Source organism: Micropterus salmoides, unplaced genomic scaffold, assembly GCF_014851395.1.
Source record: "Micropterus salmoides isolate LMB-PRFRI ecotype aquatic unplaced genomic scaffold, ASM1485139v1 Ms_hic_scaffold_4, whole genome shotgun sequence".
NCBI classification, from domain to species: Eukaryota; Metazoa; Chordata; class Actinopteri; order Centrarchiformes; family Centrarchidae; genus Micropterus; species Micropterus salmoides.
The window spans coordinates 15,192,770-15,214,426 of NW_024043372.1; the positions used below are offsets into that span (position 1 = coordinate 15,192,770).

General features: G+C 38.5%; 1 protein-coding gene across 1 annotated transcript in view; it reads left to right on the forward strand.

Annotated features, from left to right (window-relative positions):
* The window catches only part of necab3 (N-terminal EF-hand calcium binding protein 3), a 47,874-nt gene extending 27,049 nt beyond the window's left edge, over window positions 1–20,825 (forward strand). The window contains exons 5-13 of the mRNA XM_038697377.1: window positions 47–144; window positions 1,848–1,984; window positions 5,347–5,468; window positions 6,714–6,793; window positions 8,148–8,201; window positions 13,963–14,075; window positions 14,449–14,526; window positions 15,115–15,206; window positions 19,684–20,825. Of these exons, the coding sequence (XP_038553305.1) occupies window positions 47–144; window positions 1,848–1,984; window positions 5,347–5,468; window positions 6,714–6,793; window positions 8,148–8,201; window positions 13,963–14,075; window positions 14,449–14,526; window positions 15,115–15,206; window positions 19,684–19,712 (803 nt within the window). The 3' untranslated portion in view covers window positions 19,713–20,825. The remainder of the gene's footprint in view (window positions 1–46; window positions 145–1,847; window positions 1,985–5,346; window positions 5,469–6,713; window positions 6,794–8,147; window positions 8,202–13,962; window positions 14,076–14,448; window positions 14,527–15,114; window positions 15,207–19,683) is intronic.
* Window positions 20,826–21,657: the final 832 nt, after the last annotated feature.

The following is a 21,657-nucleotide window of genomic DNA, read 5'->3' on the forward strand; positions in this document are numbered from 1 at the left end:
CTGACATTGCAAGGACTTTGACATTTTGTTTCCTATTTCCAATTAGACTATTTTTCTCAGCACCTGGGGGAGTATCTCAATGTACTTTCAGCTCTGGAGAGCCTGAATGTTGCCATTTTAAAGGCAATGGATAAAACTAAAGAGGTAAGTTTAGTTGTATGTGAGTTTGCCTTAATTCAAGCTTCTGTAGTACAAAACTCATTTTGTACTGCAGAAGCTTGAATTTTGTTTGAATGCACACACACACACACTGTGTTTGTGTGTGTGTGTGTGTGTGTGGTGGTGTGTGTGTGGGGGGGGGGGGGGGGGGTTAGTTAGTTAGCTTAGTTTAGTGCTGAGAGGAAACGCTGTCATGCACAGATGGAGCCAATGCTGCACCAAGTCTCCCAAAACTGATGCGTTAACAAAAGAGGAATGAAAAACACTTCAGCCACACACATTTCCATTACTTACCATTGTAGTACAGTATGCTTGGTTTTAAAGGAATAGTCTGACACTGTGAGAATATGTTTTTTTTCACTTTCTTGCAGAGAGATATCCTACATGAGTAGATTGACGCCACTCTGTTCAGTAGCCCTACATATGAAGCTACAGCCAAGAGACGGTTAGCTTACCATTGCACAAAGACTGGGAACAGCGGGGAACATCTAGCCTCGCTTTGTCCATTGATATCAAAACCAACCCTCTAAAGTTCACTCTTTATCTATCTTGTTGGTTAAATCCCGTCTATATAGGAGATATAATATGTCTTTGTGCTAAGTTAAGCTAACAGGCTGTTGGTGGTAGCCTCATATTCACTGTAGAGCCACAGTTACGGCAGTGGTATCAATCTTCTCATCTAGCACTCAACAAGAAAACAGATTAGCGCATTTCCCAAAATGTCAAAGTATTTCTTTATGATTCATATGATTAGTCTTCAGTTAGTAGGATAAAGCACGTCTGTCACAGTTGATCCAGAGTGTGAGATATATATTAAGATGTTTTCTCTGTGGTTTTTGCTAATGCAGGTTGGAGATACTTGTCGGCTCTATTTTGAGAATCTATGATTCTGAATCATGTAATTGCTCCAGGAAACTATTCACTTAATATTCCAAATGTTTCACAAAAAACCCCAGATATTAATGTGCAACCATTTTGCACAGCCTGACATTTTTCTCCCTAGTGAATACATTATTTAATTGCAGTTGACGAGATATTTTAAAATCGCCTCAGGACTTTTTGAGATAACAACCTTGAATCTGGGATTTAAATTGTAATAGAATAGCAACAGCCATGCTTGTTCAATGAGAAGAGGAGATGTGTACTGAATAAGTATGCATCCTGTCTTAATTAGATCACCTTGCTCCTCTGTTCTGGCTCTTCTTTAAAGCTGCATTAAAAAGTGGGGATATCCATAGAGGATTGTGAAATCGCCAGTTAGCAGCTGTGGTCTTTCACGGAGTACTCTGGACCGCTAATCCCATGATGCATTTTCAGTAGAGGCTACTTGTCACTATAGGTTTTGACAAAGAGCTACTGCACCGTTACTTCATTAGCACATCGTTTGAATAAGAGTCCTTTGAGAATGTGTAATCACGTTTGTGTTTGGGGACTCTAGCAATAATTATGTCTCCTATTAAAGTTGTTCCACCTTGGAATTTGGATATGCGCCACTGAATAATGTATGTGTTCAGAGAATTAATTAGCCCATTTAATTGCAGCTGTCACACATTTCATAAGCGCCTGTAGTTGTTTTGGAGACCTTATCAAATCATCTCTCTTTGCATGTCTGTGGTCTGTCTTGTCTCTGAGATGCTCGTACTTTCTTGTTGCTTCGTTTGGTCCTTTAACCTCTCTTTCTGTCTCAGGAGTACCAGGGTTCCAGTGTGTTGGGCCAGTTTGTCACCAGGTTCATGCTAAGAGAGACGTCCAGCCAGCTACTTTCTCTACAGAGGTCACTGCAGTGTGCCATGGAGGCAGTGGAAGAGCAGAGCAGCCCTGCCCCGTTAGTACTGCAATATGACACTGTGTGTTTCAAGACACTATTTTTATACTTTTATACAACAATCAGCCCCCTGCTGGCTTTCTGATTGGCTGGCAGGGCTCGGTTACAATCATGTATCTGAACAAAATAGGGCCTCTGTTTACATTCAGTGCCAAAGCAGGAAGTAGTATGATGTTCTTATATTATAACAAAAACAGTTAACTCGGGTTTCCTTTAACCATGGTGACCTTACTATAACCTTCATCATTAACATGGTATCTCTATAACATAACCAAGTGTTTTAGGTGCCTTAGCTTAAACACACCTCAACAATAATGGTAAATTATAAGCCCACACTTAATCTTACATTACCCATAGGGGATGGTTAAGCAGACCAGAAAAAGTTCATATGGGTTGTTGCAACTTCCTGTTTGTCAGTGCATTTCAAAACAACCAAAATTGTCATCTTAGGTAATTTTACTTTTAAAATTTTAACTTTCTCGAGACTTTTTTAGAAGTTAATCAAGGGCAATGCAGGTGAAGAACACCACGCAAACTGGAGTGACATTTCCTGTACCAGGTCGTGCACATTGCTGTATGGTACTGCTCTATATTACATTTTAATATTCCTTACTGGCCTGGGAGACATGTTTTTTTGCAGGTAGAAATTAGGAGGGGAAGACCAAAGAACCCCAGTGAATGGTGTGTTAGATGAGGTTTTGGAAGGTTCATGCTGATGTCTGAGGACTGATGGAGAGAGCTGTCAATTAGTTGTATGGATCACCATATGATGCGTATTTTTCATCCATAGCTTTACTTTACTGTACTTTATTCTTCTACACTACAATCTCAAAATTGCAACAGAAAAGCAGTCCCATAATACATTTTCAGAACCACCTCTATGCTATTAAAAATTAAAATGTTGTCAGTGAGGTTAGCATTGTTCAAGCAGCATTCAGCATTCAACAACCTTAGATGCAGTTTTGCCTTTCAGCACAAAGCTTTAGCTCTGCTACTTTCTCAGTTATTCAGTTGCCTCACTAAAAGGCAGACTGCTTAAAATTCCATCTTTCTGTCAAAGACCATATTGCTTTAAGTAAATGTAAATGTAGCTCATAAAAAACAGATCTATATTGCGAAACCACTGTGTTTGAGTCCCTGTGTAGAATGGTATCAACTGATGATAAACCTTTACTTTGTAGTTTTTTCTATACATTGTAGTTCATCAAAGTTCTCGGTACAGGCTCCTGCACTTCTTTGATGCATCACTTATTAAAGAAAGTCAATGCACAGGATGCTCAAAGAAACAATCCATCAAATCCGTTTAATGAAATCTATCTCACCACAAGTCAATATCTTGACACACACTTTCAACTCACTGACATTTTAAATAACAAGGATACTTACCACATGCTTCGTGGCCACCCAATTTGGTAGCACACCTTACAGCTGGGGCTGTCTATTGCGCTGCATGTTAGGGCTCAGCAGAGCTCTCCTCTCTCCCCTCTGGGTGCCACACTGGTATTATTGGAAATAATGGAGTGGTTATAGCCAAGGTGAATTATTGAGAGGGGACTGGAGGAGGCAGAGGGGGGGGCAGAAGTAGAAAGGATAATAAGGGTGGCATTGAAATACAGAGCATGTGAGTCATGGAGAAAGAGAAAGCAAAGAAAGATGAATACAAAAAGTAGATGAATGACAGAATGGTGCAGAAAAAAAGGAGGGAGGGGGCGTACAAAAGGACACAATGAGGAGCTTTTTGGCCACAAATAACTCTTTTAATATTGTTCAAACAGGTATAGATTTTGTAAAGAGAAAGAGGGAATGTGTGAGTGTTGGGAGGGGCAGAATTAGAGACATATTGAATTGGCAACAAATAGCTTATTCCTCTCTCTCTGGTTCCCAGCAGTGGATTTATGTCTGTTGCAGTGGCCTTTGGGCTCCAGGCTGTTCTCAGCATGAGAACCTCCTAGAAATGTGCTCCCTCTGCGCTGTCAGCATGATGCTGCGTACACACAAACACACACACACAAACACACATAACAGCATGCACATTTAAAGACACAACAAAAGAAGGGAGAAAGAGGCACACACTAACAAGACAAAACACATGTGCACGGGCATATAGACACAGAGACAGAGAGGCGCACACACAAGTGAAATCAAAGTATGCACACACACACGTAGTGTGAGATACGAGTGTGTGTCTCAAGTGTCACCCTCTCATAACCACACAGAGTGCATGACGTCCTGTCCTTGACACCCTGCATTTACAGACACTTTTCCTTCTACGACAGAGCTGTGTGTGTATGTGTGTGTGTGTGATAGAGGAACAAACGTGTGTGTGTGGGCTTGTGTGAATGTTTGAGATGTAAATGCAAGGGTCCATCCTCCTTAACAACACCCAGCCTGTGGGTTAATAAGCAATGTTGTCTATCTGACCCTTTGCGTTTTCACCTCTATTCTGGACACTTGCTGTTTGTCTTCTTGTGTCCCTGCACCACTGACTGCTCTCTCTCTCTCTCTCTCTCTCTCTCTCTCACTCTCTCTCTCTCAGGCATTATCTCAATTTCTGATTTAAATCAGTTGTTAAATGCACAATATGCAGTTTTCTGTATCTCAAACATCAGAACAATAAAACACATAGTTTGATGACATTGTGAAATAGCATGGGATCATGGGGGTTGTTGTCTTCACCACCATTGCATTCATTGCAGTCAGCTTCTCCCGGTTAGGATTCCTTCAGTGTTCAAAAACACTGAATAAAGCAGCTTCACACAAACAATAAGTGTTTCTCTGATGCTGTTTGGTGGACACTGAACGCTGTGAGCCATAGCTGCTGCTAAAGCTTGTTGAGCTTGTTTCTCTGATAACTTAAGATCCTGACTTCCAAAAATGCTTCTTCCAGTTAAAATCTATAGTTAAAATCAACCAAGATCTAAAACATGTACTGTAAAAATGTGGCTTTATGGCAGCTTCTGGCAGACAACCACAACACTGAAGCATGCGTAAGGGAGATACAACGCCATTGACAGGTGACCAAATGAAATGCTACCTTGATGAAAGTTACAGAAATCTCTGGGTTTACAAGTACAAACCTCAAGTAACTATAGGTCTATTTATTTTATAGACATTTTAATGCAGAAAAGTTACAATTTACCTTTAATGCATCCTTCCTTACCCTTCTCCTTGCTTCCCTCTGTCAATCTCTTGCGCTCTTTCTCTGTATCTTCTCTCTTTTCTCCTTAGTTTTATTCCACTGGTGACTACCTCTGTCTGCCATATATTCAATTTCTGTTCTATTTTTTTCTCAAACCCCTCTGACAGTTGCTGTCTTTCTCTCTGATGTTTGTTTCCCTGGGTTCCCACCACTGTCATGGCAGGAGAGAGGTAAAGGCACCGGAGCTGACAGCACTACAGAGAAATGGCAGGCGGTGTGGTCGCAGAGTCCATAATAACCTGTGCATGTCCCCATCAGATCCCTGCTCTGGCATCCTGACCACCGGTAAGTGGAACATCATATTACCATATTATAAAACTGCTAAAGGAGATAGCTGGTGATCATTTTTATCCTCAGCACTCCCCATTAAACAAAAATTTCTGTTGATTTAAGAAGCATGTTTAGCATGTTTACATTATGATGAGTGCTTAAAAGATAAAGTTGTTGATATTCTTGCTTTATTTATTTCCAATATCAAAAGACCAAAACCCAAAATCTAATGATTCAATCTGTCAATATTTCTCACTTCCCTCCTCTGTTTGCAGCTCTAAATCCCAAGCCCATTGGTTCCTGCTAAACATGTAATCTTTAAACACGGAGCACAAATATATAGTTTTTTTTAGATGGATACATTTCTCTAAAGGGCAAATAGTCATTTCCTGCAGACTGTTTTCTAGTGTCAATTTATGGCAGTAGGATAGTTTAAGTAGGACTGAATCAAAATAATATACACATTTTCATCATAACCCAGAAACATGTCACCCAGTGCAACGGTGTGTCTCATTTATGTGTTTTTAAAGCCCCTGGTTTTACATTCATTTGTAGATGGAGACCTTATTTCTATACAGCAAATCAAATCTTGCATATAGCAGCCCGACAGCAGGTACACAAAACCAGAGCCGCATACTCTGAACAACAACCCACGCTAGCTTTCTGTTCTATATAATGTCCTTGACCTGTAAATACATGCAGCATTACGTCCAAGCCTGCATACTGGGGCAAATTCCACAATACCATAAATGAACATTTCAAACATTATAATAATTAGTTTAACATTCCCAGCAAAGCACATCTATACTAAGATGCACTTTTTGTTAGCCACTGGGGGAATCGTGTTCAGTGGCGTACACATGGATGATTCTCATCACTGTCATCACTAGTATTGTGCATAATTAGAGCCGGCCGGAAGCTTTCTCTGGGGACTATTTCAACCACAGAGATCATATTGACATTTTTAAGAGACAATTCTTTAGATTTTTCAAAGTGGGAATTGATATATGTAAGATATTTCTTTACCATGTCGACAAGGAAGCTTTTTTACACAGGGCATGAAACAACTTCTGTTTTTGCCCTTATCTGCTGATGGAAACCATCACTAACACCATTGAACATGACTGAATGGGGTCTCCTGTCATCAATCAAATGAATTAACACAGAAAGGAAACTCTCAGCTGTGTTTCACAATGGAACTGGGACACAGATTTACATTTCTTTGGTCATTCTGATGATTTAGTATCATGTTGTCTCCAGGTGTGAGCATGGAAGATGGAGAAAACTGGTGCTCTCAAATCAACAGGCTGCAGCAACTGCTGGATAAACTGGAGTGTCAGGTATGAAACAGCTCTGTCTTCATGAACAAACAGGATCTGAAAGGTTAAGCAAATATGAGTAAATATTTTGACACTCCTGGTGATGTCCCATAGATAAAATTAATGCTTAACATTCCGATTAATACAAATGTTAATACAGTGTGTGGCATGGTTGAATGGTTTTAGCTGCGATGTAAAACGACAGACCTATTGCGTGTTTTCAGTCTTATAAGCTGTGTATCATGTTATATATTGTACACGTCTATTCAACTTTGAACTGACAGCATAATGGTGTGTGTTTGTGATGATCAAAAATAACAATGGGTGCACTCACAGCATGTAAAAAATTACGCTTCTTCTGCAGATCTGTGTGTCTATCAAACACGAAGTCACCTCTCTACCTCTCATTCTGTATCCTATGACCTATTCTCACTACCACATCTCATAGTCTCTTTCACGCTCTCCTGCCCCAGCTTCTGCGCCATCTCATTTTCTCTCTGTCTGTTCTTTTCTTTATTAACTCCTGTTATTCCCATCTTTTGATGTTCATTTTTCCCATCCTTTCAGTCTCTCTCGAAGCATTTTTCTCTCTCTAGTCCTCGATTTTTGCCAACCCAGAGAGACTCAGAGTGCAATATCAAAGCAATTCATAACCTGCAGGATGTTCTGAGTGCAATATCCATCCCCACACCTCAACTCCACCACCATCACACACACGTTCTGTCCATCTGGCTTCCTTTCTCTGCTCTCTTAAATGCAATAGAATGAGTTTGCCTTGTCTGCCTCAAAGGTTATGTTCCCTGTGTACACACATGCACACAAGAACTGTAACCTTTAAGTGAGAAAGCTCATTCTGTGTTACTAAACGTCTGTATTTCATTATTCATAATATCATATATTTATAGAATACATACTGTATATATCAGAGGGTTACAAAAAATAATGTGTGGTGAATTTTCGATTTGTTTTTGCAGTACAATTTTAATCTACTCTTGGTAGTGTGGCTTTGACTGACTTTATCTCACCATCTGCTCATTTTTAACACAATGGCATTATTGAATTAATGGATGTAACCTTTATAGCCCTGTAGGGAATTTGTCTTTCACAAAGGCCTTTGAAAATGTTAAACCACACACATAAAAATATCAGATATAATATACCAACAGAGCAAAAGAGCATTTTGCCTGCAGCCTGCAAATAGGTGCTATTTGCCCACAGGGTGCAAATGACCATGTGTAAATGTGCTCAAGCCATCAGTAGTCTGTACTTTTATCATTCTGTGTTGGTATCATGAGGTGATGTTGGCTACTTATTTCGAAAATGAAAAATGAAATGAGCCAAGAGCTTCTTCTCATTTATTACCTTCTTGTTTCAGGGTCCCAAGTTGGAGCCACTGAAAGAGGACACACTGGCCAGCACGTACAAGTCTGTAAGTCAGCACTTATACAAAACATTTCCCTGTAATACTCACCTGAGTAAAGAAGCACTCAGTAAACATTTTGTTTTAGGCAGGTAGCTTTTATCGAGCACTTTTCACCATTGACGTAGAATCATTTGTTACTGATTACTTCTGTGGTCTATGGGTTGTACCACAGGCTGCCACACACAGGGTAGTAATTAAACCAAGTGTAAAAAAAAAAAAGCAGTAGTAAAATTTTAAGTTGACATTTGACATTCATGTTGCTTAGCCATTGACATACAACAAAAACCTTTCAAGAGAACATAAGAACATTGGGGGCTGGGGGGCTGTACCTGCACTGAACCTTTAAAAAAAAAAGGAAATGCTTCTACCCCTTACAGACAAACCAGAGGTGTTTCTTATCAAATAAGACAATCTAATAGAATGTAGAAACAACAAAACAATTTCTAATAATTCTAAATGTAACAAAGAAATATTAAAGAGGTGGTAATATGCTCATTTTCAGGTTCAAAATCTTATTTAGGGGTTGTACCAGAACGGTGGTTTACGTGGTTTAATTTTCAAAGAACACCGTATTTTTGTCATACTGCACATTGCTGCAGCGAGAAGACGGTAAACAGCTTCGATTCAGCTGTAGGCTACATGTTGCTGACCAGCTTGGCAACATGGACTGGAGCAAGAGTTTCAGTGGTTTGTTATTAATGCCCTAACTTTGGTTTGGCAGTTTAGACCTGTGAACAGCGGGTAATATGCATCGCAAGTCATTAATAAACATTTTGGCGAAATAAAGTTGACATATAATATAAATTAAGGCTGTCCCCGACTAAGGATTTACATAGTCGAATCAGAATCGTCAAGTCCTGCCTATAGTCAATGAATCAGATGTGTTTTTTTTGGGGCGCGGTGATTCCGGGGGGGTGGGGGGGGTTTACTCACGGTACCTCCGCTTTAATCTCGAAAAGCTACAGAGCTGCAGTCTCTATTCATTCAACTTACACTGTAAATTTCCAGCTAAACTGAGGCGCTCTCTCTCTCTCTCGCCTGTCATACAATGGTCTTGTGCAGAGTTTTACGTGCACTACTGCTGCCGACAACTACATGCACGTCACAGTTCCTTGCGGGTCTATTTCAAGTAGCCGGCTATTTAAAAACGATAAAATATTCTTTGCGTGGTTCATCAACGGTGATAAATTATCCGAAAGTCCCGCGAGTTGCGGACAACTCGGCACAACACCAGTGAAGCTGGAGCTCTGTCTCTTCAGCAAGTGTTCCTCCACTGCCACTGCATACATGCTAAGCTTACACATGCGCACTGACGACCCAGGGTTAAGGTTACAATTTTGGATTTATTCACCTCTTCAAAAACATTTATTGAAAGTTTTATTCTTTTTGCATGTTTATTTACAGCATTAAACATTGAAATGTATATTATAATAGGCTGTATATTAACTTATTGGGAGAAAACTGGTAGTTCTATGTAAAATCAGAGGTTGAGTCCTCCAAAATGACATGATCCTTGTTTCGGGGTCACCTCTAATATAAATAACAGATTAATTTGAATGGGATTAATAAATAAATGCGCTGGGTGTTTTTTTATTAACAATGTATACAAAATTGCAGGTTAGCTACCTACATGTGCTTACTATGCATATACACTTAACATTACTCAGAGAAACGCAAAAACCTTTGTGAGTTTGTCTGACATGCAACATAGTGCACCTGTTAGCAATGTGACAGGAACTACTCCAGAAAGGCTCATGTCACATTTTTTTGTCCATATAAACCAAACTAAAATTTTACTGACAGCATTTCACAGCAACCAAACACTCAAAGTTGAGCTTATGGTAAGACCTTTGTATTGTAATGTGTCACTTCTCTGCCTGAGTCTACTGCACAGCAGAATTATTACACAGAATACCTCTCTCTTTGGCAGACTGTCCAGTGGCTTGATTGCGACATGCAGTCCAAACAAACAAAGGACTCACTTTAGTGAATAATTGCTCATTATCATGAACAACAAAATGTTTTGAAAAGAAACTAAACTCAGCTCTTTTTCATTTAACATTAATTTAACATATTTCTACATAAAATACAAGGAGTGCACAAACAGTTGACTCAATACCTCTGACACTGTCTAAAAAAGATTAATTTATTCAAAACATTTCACTATTGCTAGCATAATTCCTTTCCAATTACATGCTTAACTTGTGATTCTACCCCAGTTACTCTTATTTTTACTCTTTCTGAATGCGTGCACTGCCAGTAGTTATAGTATGTTCCAAAAAGCTGACAAGATATTATTTCAACTCTTTTCAGCTGCACTCAGCAATCGTTTTCTCTAGAAAATGCATTTTACTCATCCAGTTTGTTCACTGTCCTCATTCTAAATGTTACGCAGCACACCCATTTCCTCCTCAAACCAAATGATAGCACAGTCGTCTGTACCAGCAATTCTAATGTCTGTGTTTTGGGCACACGTAGGCTCATTGTAGCTCGTTCCAGCTATGACAATCTATAACAGCCTCATGGTGAACATTTGTAAAGAATGTGAAGTACACAGTAGTCTAGTAGTAGTAGTTGTTGTGGTGATTTCGCATAGATAAGATGCTTGCCTTTGGTGTGGGAGATCTGGGTTCAATTCCCACCGTGAGACATCCACCACTGTGTCCCTGAGCAAGACACTTAACCCCTAGTTGCTCCAGAGGCGTGTGACCTCTGACATGTATAGCAATTGTAAGTCGCTTTGGATAAAAGCGTCAGCTAAATGAATAAATGTAGTATTTATAGTAACTGTTTTTCTATTCCACTTCCTATCAGAGGCAAATGTTGTACTTTTTACTCCACTACATTTATCTAACAGGTTCAGTATCTAGTTTCTTTTCAGATTACAAATGTAAACCCTTCATTTCTCCTGATGTGGTGATTTTGAATGTTTGTGATAAAAAGTTAATAAAGTATCCCTTTGTGAGATTTTAACCCCCCTTGGAGGGCTGTTTTTCTGAGCTCTTGAAAAGATGACTTTAGAGATATGTTGTTCTTACAGGTCAGCAACACCAAAAAAAATACTAGGATCTTAAAGAATATGATGCATTGCTGTAGATTTACGTTTATTGGTAGGCCGAGAGCTCTAGTGGCCATATGACGGTAGCAAAAGAGGAATTCGGGTGAAATAGAGTAAATAGGGAGAAAGTGGAGATGGGAAAGTACACGTAAGGAGGTGGATGGAAGTTGTGAACCTAACCAAGTAGTTTTGTTGCCTACCCCTAACCAAGCTTTTCTTTCCAATAGCTATATATGTTGTTTTGGGGACCAGTAATATATTTTGTTTTGGTATAAGGACGTGCACAGTAATGCAGCAGTAATGCAGCAGTAACAATACTGCAACACTGCAAAAAGCAAACTAAATTTAAATAAATAATCCTTATGAGTGACCAACAAAAAAATACAAGCAATGTCAATGGATACATCCTTGTCCCTTTTTACTGTGTATTTCCATGCACAGTATTAATCACAATATCTAAATTTTTCTTTTTTTAACCCAAATTACAAATTGCATATTTTCACCTTTAGTTGAGAATGGTCATGCAGATTGTTTAGAATTTATATGCTGAGGTATTGAGGTATCCACCTGTAACGTTTCTGTCATGGTGATACAATTAAGCTAAATATAATTGAGTTTGCTCTTCAGAAAACTGAAAAACTGCAGTTTTAATAAGTACATTTTGTTTGGTGGAAAGTAATCATAACAAGGTCTTCACAGAGAGGTCTGTGGCTTATTCAGTCTTTAAATGTCATATTGAAATGTTATGAGCATTATAAATTTAATTCCGTCCTCCATTGTCCTGAGCTGGTGAAAACAATCTTTCAGAACAAAAACAACATGACATACAACCAAAAAACCCTGAACACTGAAAACACTGAATTGTTGAGAAAGAAAAGAGGACAGCAGGTTGACGCGGTGCATGGGGAGACCACATGCCAGACAGAGGACCTTAGTTCTAGACCAGTTTTCTTGAGGACACTGAATGGCTGCCAGAGATGTTGCTCGTTAACTGGTAACATCGATCGATATAAAAAAAACAACTTATATTATTATTATTATTATTAAGTGTCGTTCCTTTTCCTTGGTCAGGAGGTCCATGTTGAGAGACACAAGTTTTATGAATATTTTCATGGCACATTTAGTTGATCAGCCTACCAGCTGCTGCTGCTGTCATCATATTACATAAAGAAACTGCTCTGAAAGTATGGAGGACCGATCCTGACACAGACAGAAATAAATACAGAAATAAATAAATGCTCAATAAATAAATAAGCATCCAATTAAATACACAAAAAAATAAAGTAAATAAATAAATGTAGGTAGTAATTAAATTATACAAGGAGACATAAATGTATATATTTTAATTACTGCCTTTACTTATTCACCTTTGTTATAATTACCTTATTTATTTATTCTCCGTTATAATCTTCAAATGTATTTATTAATTACTAATTTTTTTGATGTATTTATTTATGTGTGTGTTTTAATATTTTGGGAGCATTTACCGTAAATACTCAAATAGGAGTGCACTCCAAATTTAGCTGCGGCTAACTGATGTGGCTCTCAGAAACAGCTCACTTTCCTGCAGTTCTGTGTACGTATAAGTCGCTAATTGAAAACTCTGTAGGTCAGAGTGTCCACATGAAAAGAGAAGGAAGACATGGCTGGTAGTGTCTTCAAACAGAGTTGCTAAACACCTCAGCGCACTGGAGGAAGTCATCTGACTGTGTAAAGAGCAGCTCGTTGATGTCTGCAGGCAGAGAAGGCCTAGAGCTCTCCTGTCTGACTGGTCCACCAATGGGCAGAAGTTGACCCCTTGAGACACAGCCCCTCCTCATTTGCATAATTAGGCAGAAATGCATACAGAAATGTAAAAAGGACAGGCAGAAATAAATATCATGGGTGAAAATAAATAAGGTAAAAAAATACAAAGGAGGAATAAAACAGACAAAAATATTAAAACACACATAAATAAATACATCAAAAAAATTAGTAATTAATAAATACATTTGAAGATTATAACGGAGAATAAATAAATAAGGTAATTATAACAAAGGTGAATAAGTAAAGGCAGTAATTAAAATATATACATTTATGTCTCCTTGTATAATTTAATTACTACCTACATTTATTTATTTACTTTATTTTTTTGTGTATTTAATTGGATGCTTGTTTATTTATTGAGCATTTATTTATTTCTGTATTTATTTCTGCCTGTGTCAGGATCGGTCCTCCATATAAAAGACACTGATGAGATATCATGGCAATACAGTTATTATAGTGCTGGTAGAGTGTCAGCATTCAGTTATGTAATCACAGCTTAGAATTTAGAAAGGTGCGTAAATTTCACTTGGTTTATTAGTTAGTGCCTCCATCTTACTTTCCACGTGTTACTGATTGTTTCCACTCAGGCTTTCAGCTACAGTGACAAACAACCATGCGACATAACATTTGATTATTTATATCTCATCTGTTGTTAGGATAGCGAAATATGTACCCTTAGGAAGGTATCCTCATCAAATGCTTCAAAAGTATCCATCTTGACAATATCTGCACACACGCCTGGACCTCGGGGGGGTGACAAGAGTTTGATGCCTCCTCACACACACATACACATATGCACACACGCACAGACAGACAGGAACATGTTGCTTTTCTAGGTAGTCAGTTGATTGATGCGTTATCTTATCTTGTTCCTCTCTCTGTCTGTTGTCTCGTTGCCAACAGAACATCCTGCTGGTTCAGAGGCAAATGTCGGTGACTGGAGAAGATCTGGACAACTTCCGGAAAGTTCTGAAGGGCTACGTCGATGCCACCTCAGCCCACTCTGACAATCTGCAGTGAGTGTCTTGCTTGTTTCCAGGCAAAGCAATGAATGCAATTAAACATTGTGTCAGGCTTGGCTGCAGAGGTAACTTTTTGAATACTGAGGCAATGTTGAATCGGGGGCTAAATTGTGCTAAAATGTTCATGAGTAAACTGGATATGAATGAAAAAAAAAATTAGCATCTCATCATCAATGAAGTTCTCACAAATTTATTATATTGAAATGTACTGATGTGCAGGAAGCTTTGCTCCCTGCATATTTCTAACTGACATCTCTCAAAAGATACAAACTTTTTCATGTAATTCATCCTTGCTGAGTGCAAACTCTGTTTCACTTTGAATCCTCTTCTTGCCCCACTCTACTTTTCATTTCTATCCTGCTGTCAGTGTGTCCGTTCAGAAGCTCCCGGGAAAGTCGTGTTACATAATGTATGAGTTCTGGCAAGACCGCATCTCCTGGATGAGGTCAGTATGGTGTGTGCGTGTGTGTGTGTGTCTGTGTGTGTCTGTGTGTTCTGTGTGTCAGATATTGGCAGATTGTTTGGAACTCTTCACATTTTGATGGAAATGTTCCCAACCAGTGAAGATGAGCAGATGGCCCACCTCTCAGTTCACACACACACACACACACGGATGTTGCTTAAATGGTTTAAAATGGTATCTATGCTATACACATATCAATAAATAAATATATAAATATAAATATAATATAATATAAATATACTAATCTATCATTCAGAACATTTTGCACAGACCTGTTGATAATGTGATTTAAATAATAAAGATGTTAATAACAAGTATGAACATTTATACCGTATATATTATAATGTATATATTAGTATAGTATTAGTATAAAACAAAATAATTTACTCTTTGTATAACAACTCACTAATAGTCCAAAGTCAGTTTTGACTGTCTAATATCTGCATCTTCAAAATAGTCATTTTAAAATGCAGTGACAAAACTCTATTTAAACAAAAACAATAATGGACATTTTGTTGCTATAGGTGATGCTCAACGCTGATTGCTTCTAATCTGTCTCTTTTTACCTAGCTACCTGCAGTCCAACAGCAGTAAAGATTTCCAGCGCTGCATCATTGACATGTTGGAGGATGCTGAAGTAGTTTCTACTATGTTGCTTCCAGGTTTGTATATGTCAGTCTCTGAGTGCATTCAAATATGTATATAGTAGTAGTGAACTGTGTGATCTCCTTGTAGTATACAGTGATGTGACATTTACCTTCAGACCTATATTGTTGTGTACAATTTCATGTGTTTACGTGGGGTCTTGTCACTTCCTTTAGCTTCTTCACGTGTGAATGTCTGTCCAGAAAAATAACCTGATATTTGTCCGTTAGTTAAGTGTTGAGGAACAGACACTGTGACTTGTTTGTTTTTGTTATTAGTGTGTTCATATATGACACACAACCAGTTTTTGGCACAGTGATGGCACATTTGACCCAAACTTCTTGCGTGCTGAGAAATTTGTACTTTCCTGTTCCCTCAGTTGCTCATTGTCTCTGTGATCTGTCATTTCCTTGCTGTTTCAGACTCATTTGTGGTCATACTGTGCTGGTTCTCGCCTCTGTCAACAGCAAATAATATATTTAGAAAAATCGTCTGGCTAGATAGTAGAACTGAAAATGATATACTGAGTTTGCCACAAGTATCCATGTCAGGGATAAGCTCATGTTCACCGCACATTGTATGGCTTTGAAATTGGCCAATGACTTGCTATTCAGCCTATCTTTGGCCATCTTAGGCTATGCTGCAAAATATTTATATCTGCTCACGCCATCAGTTACCTACCAATCATCCAGTGTAGCCTGGATGACATGTGCTGTTTCTCCATTCCATACTGAATACGTCAGTACTAATTTTCAAATGTCAGTACTAACTGTCAAACCGGCTGCATGTAGTAAATTAATGTGGTTAACAGTGTTACTAATGGGAAATGGTGCATTGGTTTTACATTTAATGCATTTTTGCTGTTGCTGTGTTTGCCAGAATCTTTCTGGAGCTGTTAACCACTATCTGAAATTTATTTACTTTTCTTTTTTTTGCATCTGTATGCTCTGTGTCCTTCCAAGAAGTCCTCTAACCTAAACATAGAACATAGTTTGTTTTAACCAACTTCCAAATACGAGTCATATGAGCGTATCCTTCAACAATGCAACAGTGTCCCTACCGGTGGTGTCCATGCCTCCCAAAATGGCAATTTCAAACTCTGTTTCCTGGAAATCACGTGACATAAACACGTGGAAACCGCAGCAACACAACGTGGTGAACACTATGTGTGTAGCTGTAGGGTTCACCGGTCAACATGCATCCAATCACTAGGCACACACCCCTGTGAAGATTAGGGTTAGGGTAAGGGGCTATGTGGGCTGTCAGTGCCTAAGTAGCTAACATAGCTAGGTAACTCTACTGAGCTAACGTACCTAATACTGCAACATAACTTACGTAACCTTACGTAAGAAATCAATCTTGTTTCACATGGGAACCAAACGCCGGCCTCCTGGGTGAAAAAATAAACACAATGTGTTGTAATTTTGTGTGACTTTAATGACCTATATTGTTGTTTTTCTGTGGAGGACAGGCTCTGTCCTTCATTTCCTCTTTGCATTGCATTTTGGACAATATTGTATATAAAAACACTTAATATTCAAGTGTTTTTTTAAGCATTCATACTTAAATACCTTTTTGAGAGGACTTTTATCACTTCTCAACACATTGCATTTTTAAAACTTCCTTAGAAGTAGTGTGTAATATGGAATTTGTCCTAATGTCCTAATGTTACAGCCAGGGCTATAAATTAACACCCTCCAACCGCCAAATGCGGGTAGATTTTCCGTTTGGCAGCTAAATGTGGGAAGGCTCTTGCAGGCGTATTCGGTAATACATCGCTATGACGGTAGCTAATAGCGATCAGCATTATTTTTTAGTTGTGTGTCGCACTTAAATAGGTCCCCAACTGTACCAAGGGATCTAAAATTGTGTAATACATGGATTAGGTTGTTCAGATTACTTGTGTTTGATTGGCGTAGATTTCTAAAGGTTAGTGGACTGGAGTCAGGAGCTGTCAAGTCATGCTTGGAGTACATGGAGTGTTTTTAGCATTTTTTTTACCTTTATTTATTAATTTATTATTTTGCAGGAAGGCCCTGATCACATTACACATTCAGTCTTGGAAGCAGTTTGAGTTGTGGGCCTTGTGGGCACTGTGGTGGTAAATGAGGGAGGGCAAGGACTGCTTGATTTACTTTCTACACCCAGATTTTATCCTGCTGGTCTGGGGATTGAACCGGCAACTTCCTGGTCACAAGCTCGCTTTTCTAACTTATGGGCCACCACTGCGGATTTAGCTAGCTATCACTGTAATGTGCATACCTGTCAACCCTCAGTGTCCTCCCATTAAAATATTTCCCTGTAAATCTCCCATTTATTTATACCCACTGTTTGCCACATTCTTCTCCGGTAAAGCCGGTAACCCACAGTTAATATAAGGCCTATGGTAGTGATACACTTTATATGAGAGTTTAATGAATATGGGGGGGGGACCTCCCATCTGTGGAAATCTGAGGTTCATTCAGACTTCTTAAGCCTCATGACAATAACTCACTTTGAGAATTTGTTTATTGAGCCTAAAGGTAGAAAATATTTTCAAATCAGGCATTTACTGTACAAATATTGGATGTTTCTTAATAAATAACTATCCAAGAGGGAATATTCTCAAACATTCTGGGCTATGTTAACACTGCCTGTTGAACTGAGCCGGTTCTGATGTTTTGCTTACATGGCCCAAAACACATATGGGTGTATTATAAAGGTATAAACAGGAAGAAAAAAAACAAAGAATATCAAATATTGTCATGCCCTCTTTTAGACACATTTGCATGGGAAAATACGTCCAGCAGGACAACTTATATTTTCAATTCAATTTTATTTATATAGCGCCAAATCACAACAACAGTTATCTCATTGCACTTTTCATAAAAGAGCAGGTCTAGACCACACTCTGGGATGTTATTTACAGAAACCCAACAAACCCAACATATTTGGCATTGTGACTTCCATCTGAAGCACATATCTTATTTTTCTCTTCATTGACTCCTTTGAAGGATCAACACATGGCAGAGTAGCATGACTCACTGCCACTCCAGCTCAGGTTAAAAATCATGACTCCTCTCTCTCATCTTGACATTTGATTAATTTGTTGCAGACCTCTAAATATGCTTCAGACAGCAATAGCATTAATTATTATCTCTGCCTCTTTGCGTCCATTGTAGATGGTGGTTTAGCTGTGTGGGCTGCACGGGTTGCGCTCGTTGCTAGGTTACTGTATGGGGTTGTTTAGTTCCACATCTGTATGTTAGTTGAGTGTTTCAGACAGAACAGTTCCTATGTAAACAAACAAATCAGATATGGGTCACGTGTAAACATGCAGTACAAACAAAATATATTGGAAAAGAGATTGGACGCAAAAGAAAAACAACCTGAACCTGAAGTAGGTGTTGCACTTTAAGTGCTTCTGGAGGATAACTGCAGTAATTCAACTTGTGTGTGTATGATAAATCTAGAAGCTAAAACAGCTTTTTAAAATAAAAACTTATTCAAATAAGCCTGAAAATTACACATTTAAACAGACAAAACTGAAAATAACATGAAATCATAACCACAAAGTGAAACTTGTTTGAAAATGTGAGACCAGTAGGAGATTGTACTCACCATTACTGAAGGTCATGGCATTGAGGGAGCTTGCATGCTCTGTTTCAATGTTTTTTTTCTTGGTGCAGTATTGTCAGTAAAGCAGCTGTTAAGCTGCTTCTTATTGAACAACTTACATCTTTGCATTGAGACATTGCAAGTTTTTCTCAGAGAGACATCATTAGTAGGTTACTTTGCTCTGAGATTCAGATGAGTTGGGCTGCTGAGGATACTAGTGAAGCCCCAGGGCACTGATTGGGAGGAAGAGGGAGGATAATTTCCAAAGTGCAGCACAGGAAGGAGTCAACTCTGGAATCAATAGAAAAATAAATGAAACACAAAATTCTGCTGCTCCTAGCAGCGACTATTATTGTCTGTGCCACTGACAGTCACCGGACACTGCCTTCATATTTTTCCCAGAAGGAGCTTTGCACTAGCAACCAGGTGATTCAAGGAAATGCTTATTTAGTCAAACTTTGTTTGATTACAACTAAGAATCTGTTCACAGCACAAGGGAGTCCTACTCTATGACTAAAAAAGACACCAGGTTAAACAGTCTTTAAAAGAATTTGCTTTGTATCTGCGTTGTGTTTGCTGGATGATGAACAGCAGAATAGTGTGCACACAACATTTTGACCTTATGATCTGTATCTATAAAGCTGTGATTTTCCTGCAATTAAATTGTTTGCCACCATCCCCAAATTACATAAATCATTTACACATTTTGCTGATGGAAACGTTTAGCTGGTCTCTTGGAAAAACTGGACCTTATTATATATTAAACGAATGACTTTTAAATGTACCCTGACATTTCCCTAAAGAATCATAAATTGCGCTGAGGTATACAGTAGATTGGTGTGTGGTGACCTAACTCTCTCTCTCTCTCTCTCTCTCTCTCAATATGTGTTTCCTCAGCTTCCTGGTGGATTATGACTAACAACTAACAACTGAACCCAGAATGTCACATCTACTGCCTACACTGTCACACGGACAAAGACGCATTGGCACATCAACCCACCCACACACACGCACACACACACACATACATACACAAAACACACACACCCAGAGGAATTCAAAAGGCAAACAAGCAACAGGAGACAGAGACAATGGTGTCATCCAGCATTCTCCAGCAGCATATTTTATTGTTCTTCTGTCTTGGACTGCTTATTATTGTGCTGCTTATATTAAAAGGGAGAGTCGCACCCCATAGCCAATCTATAGACTTGAACGTAACTGATTCTCTGCAATGCAAAAGCCTTTTTATTGTTGTTTTTTTTCTCTCTGTCTCTGTTTACTCTGTCTCTCACTTGTGCTATAGCCTCCTCTTTCTTGCACTGTTTGTCTGATATTATGCCAGTGGAGAACAACCTACTGTAAGACCCTAGTATAGGCTATTTGAGCAAATCCAATTGGAATGAAAATGACAGTAGTGTGTGGCAGTAATGGCAGTAGTGTTTTGTGCTTTGGGGGAGTTGTTTAATGTTGAATACAATTCAAATAGGAGGGGAAAGCAGTGAAGATAAGGAGATTAAGGGTCACTGCAGCCTAAACATGCATGCTGATGACTGGTGGCCAAGAGCTTTCAGGAATAGTTCCTTTAAATCCTGGTTGCACATGCTATATGATACTGTACCACTGTTTTTCTTTCATTTAGCTATCCTACTGTCATGTGCACAGAATGCAAAAAACAAAACAAAAAACAAAACCGCCCTGACATCTATCTATTGCTAGATATACTAGTGGTCAGTTATTTATATTAGTTACGTCTCCTCAATCTTCAGTCTGAGACACAATCTTGGTCTCAAATGTAAAAACATCTCAAAAAATGTGTGTCTAAGGAAATGAACACTTTGTGAGGAGATTTCATTACATCACTAAGTTATAAAGAAATAATGTATTTAATGTATCAGTTTATTCCATCTGTACATATGGAACTGAGATATATTCATATTTCTGTTGTGTTTTGGTTCAGTAATGTACAACACCAATTGTGAACAAAAGCAACTTTAATAAAATAATTAAAGCTAATAATTATTTGTTTTGACATGTGAAAATGCCTCTGAATCTTCTGTTTTTACAGAGACACTATCTTTTCCTCTGATAATGCCTATTCCAAGATTCCTTGTCACACAAAAATGTAAAGCTGCATGAATCTTCTGTCACCAATGAGTAGGATAATTCCAAACAAGCTGACAGACACAGCACTCACTGACATATTATCAACTTATTACAGCATGTTAGCAAACATAGGCATCCAGCAGACAAAAAGTAACATCGGTGGGGTAACATTTCCGGTCGTCAGTTGACCGGAAATTAAATATTCATTGTCTTTTTTAGCATTGGTTTCACTCTGATTTTATTCACCTCTCTCTCTGTTATTTGGTGTTAAGGGGTAATTTACAATAGGTTTATCAGAGCTAGTAAAGCAGATGGTAAAGCAGCTCAGACTCAGTCATGTAATAAGCAAAAAATCTGAACAATTTAAAAAGGGTAAAAAGTTGGGTGATGATTCTGGGTACATCATAAGCAGCTGCTTTCACATTACACATGCTCATTTGATTCACTGCAAATACGAAGTTTATTTAATTTAATTTAATCCTTATTTAACCAGGAATAAATCCATTAATATATAATCTTTTTTTTCATGATAGACCTGGCCAAGAAGTCAACAAAACAGCATTTAAAAGTTACATTGACACACATATGACAATACAATACATTAAGACACCTACATACATTTTAAAAAAATGCAGCTTATGGGAAACATCTACACTCCTCCTTAAGGGCCTCTGCTATACAGGGACTTGAACTTCCAAAGTGGTACCAGCACCTCGGAGTGGAGAATCTTTTGAAAGGTGTTCCAATATGAAAAGGCAGAATTTCTTG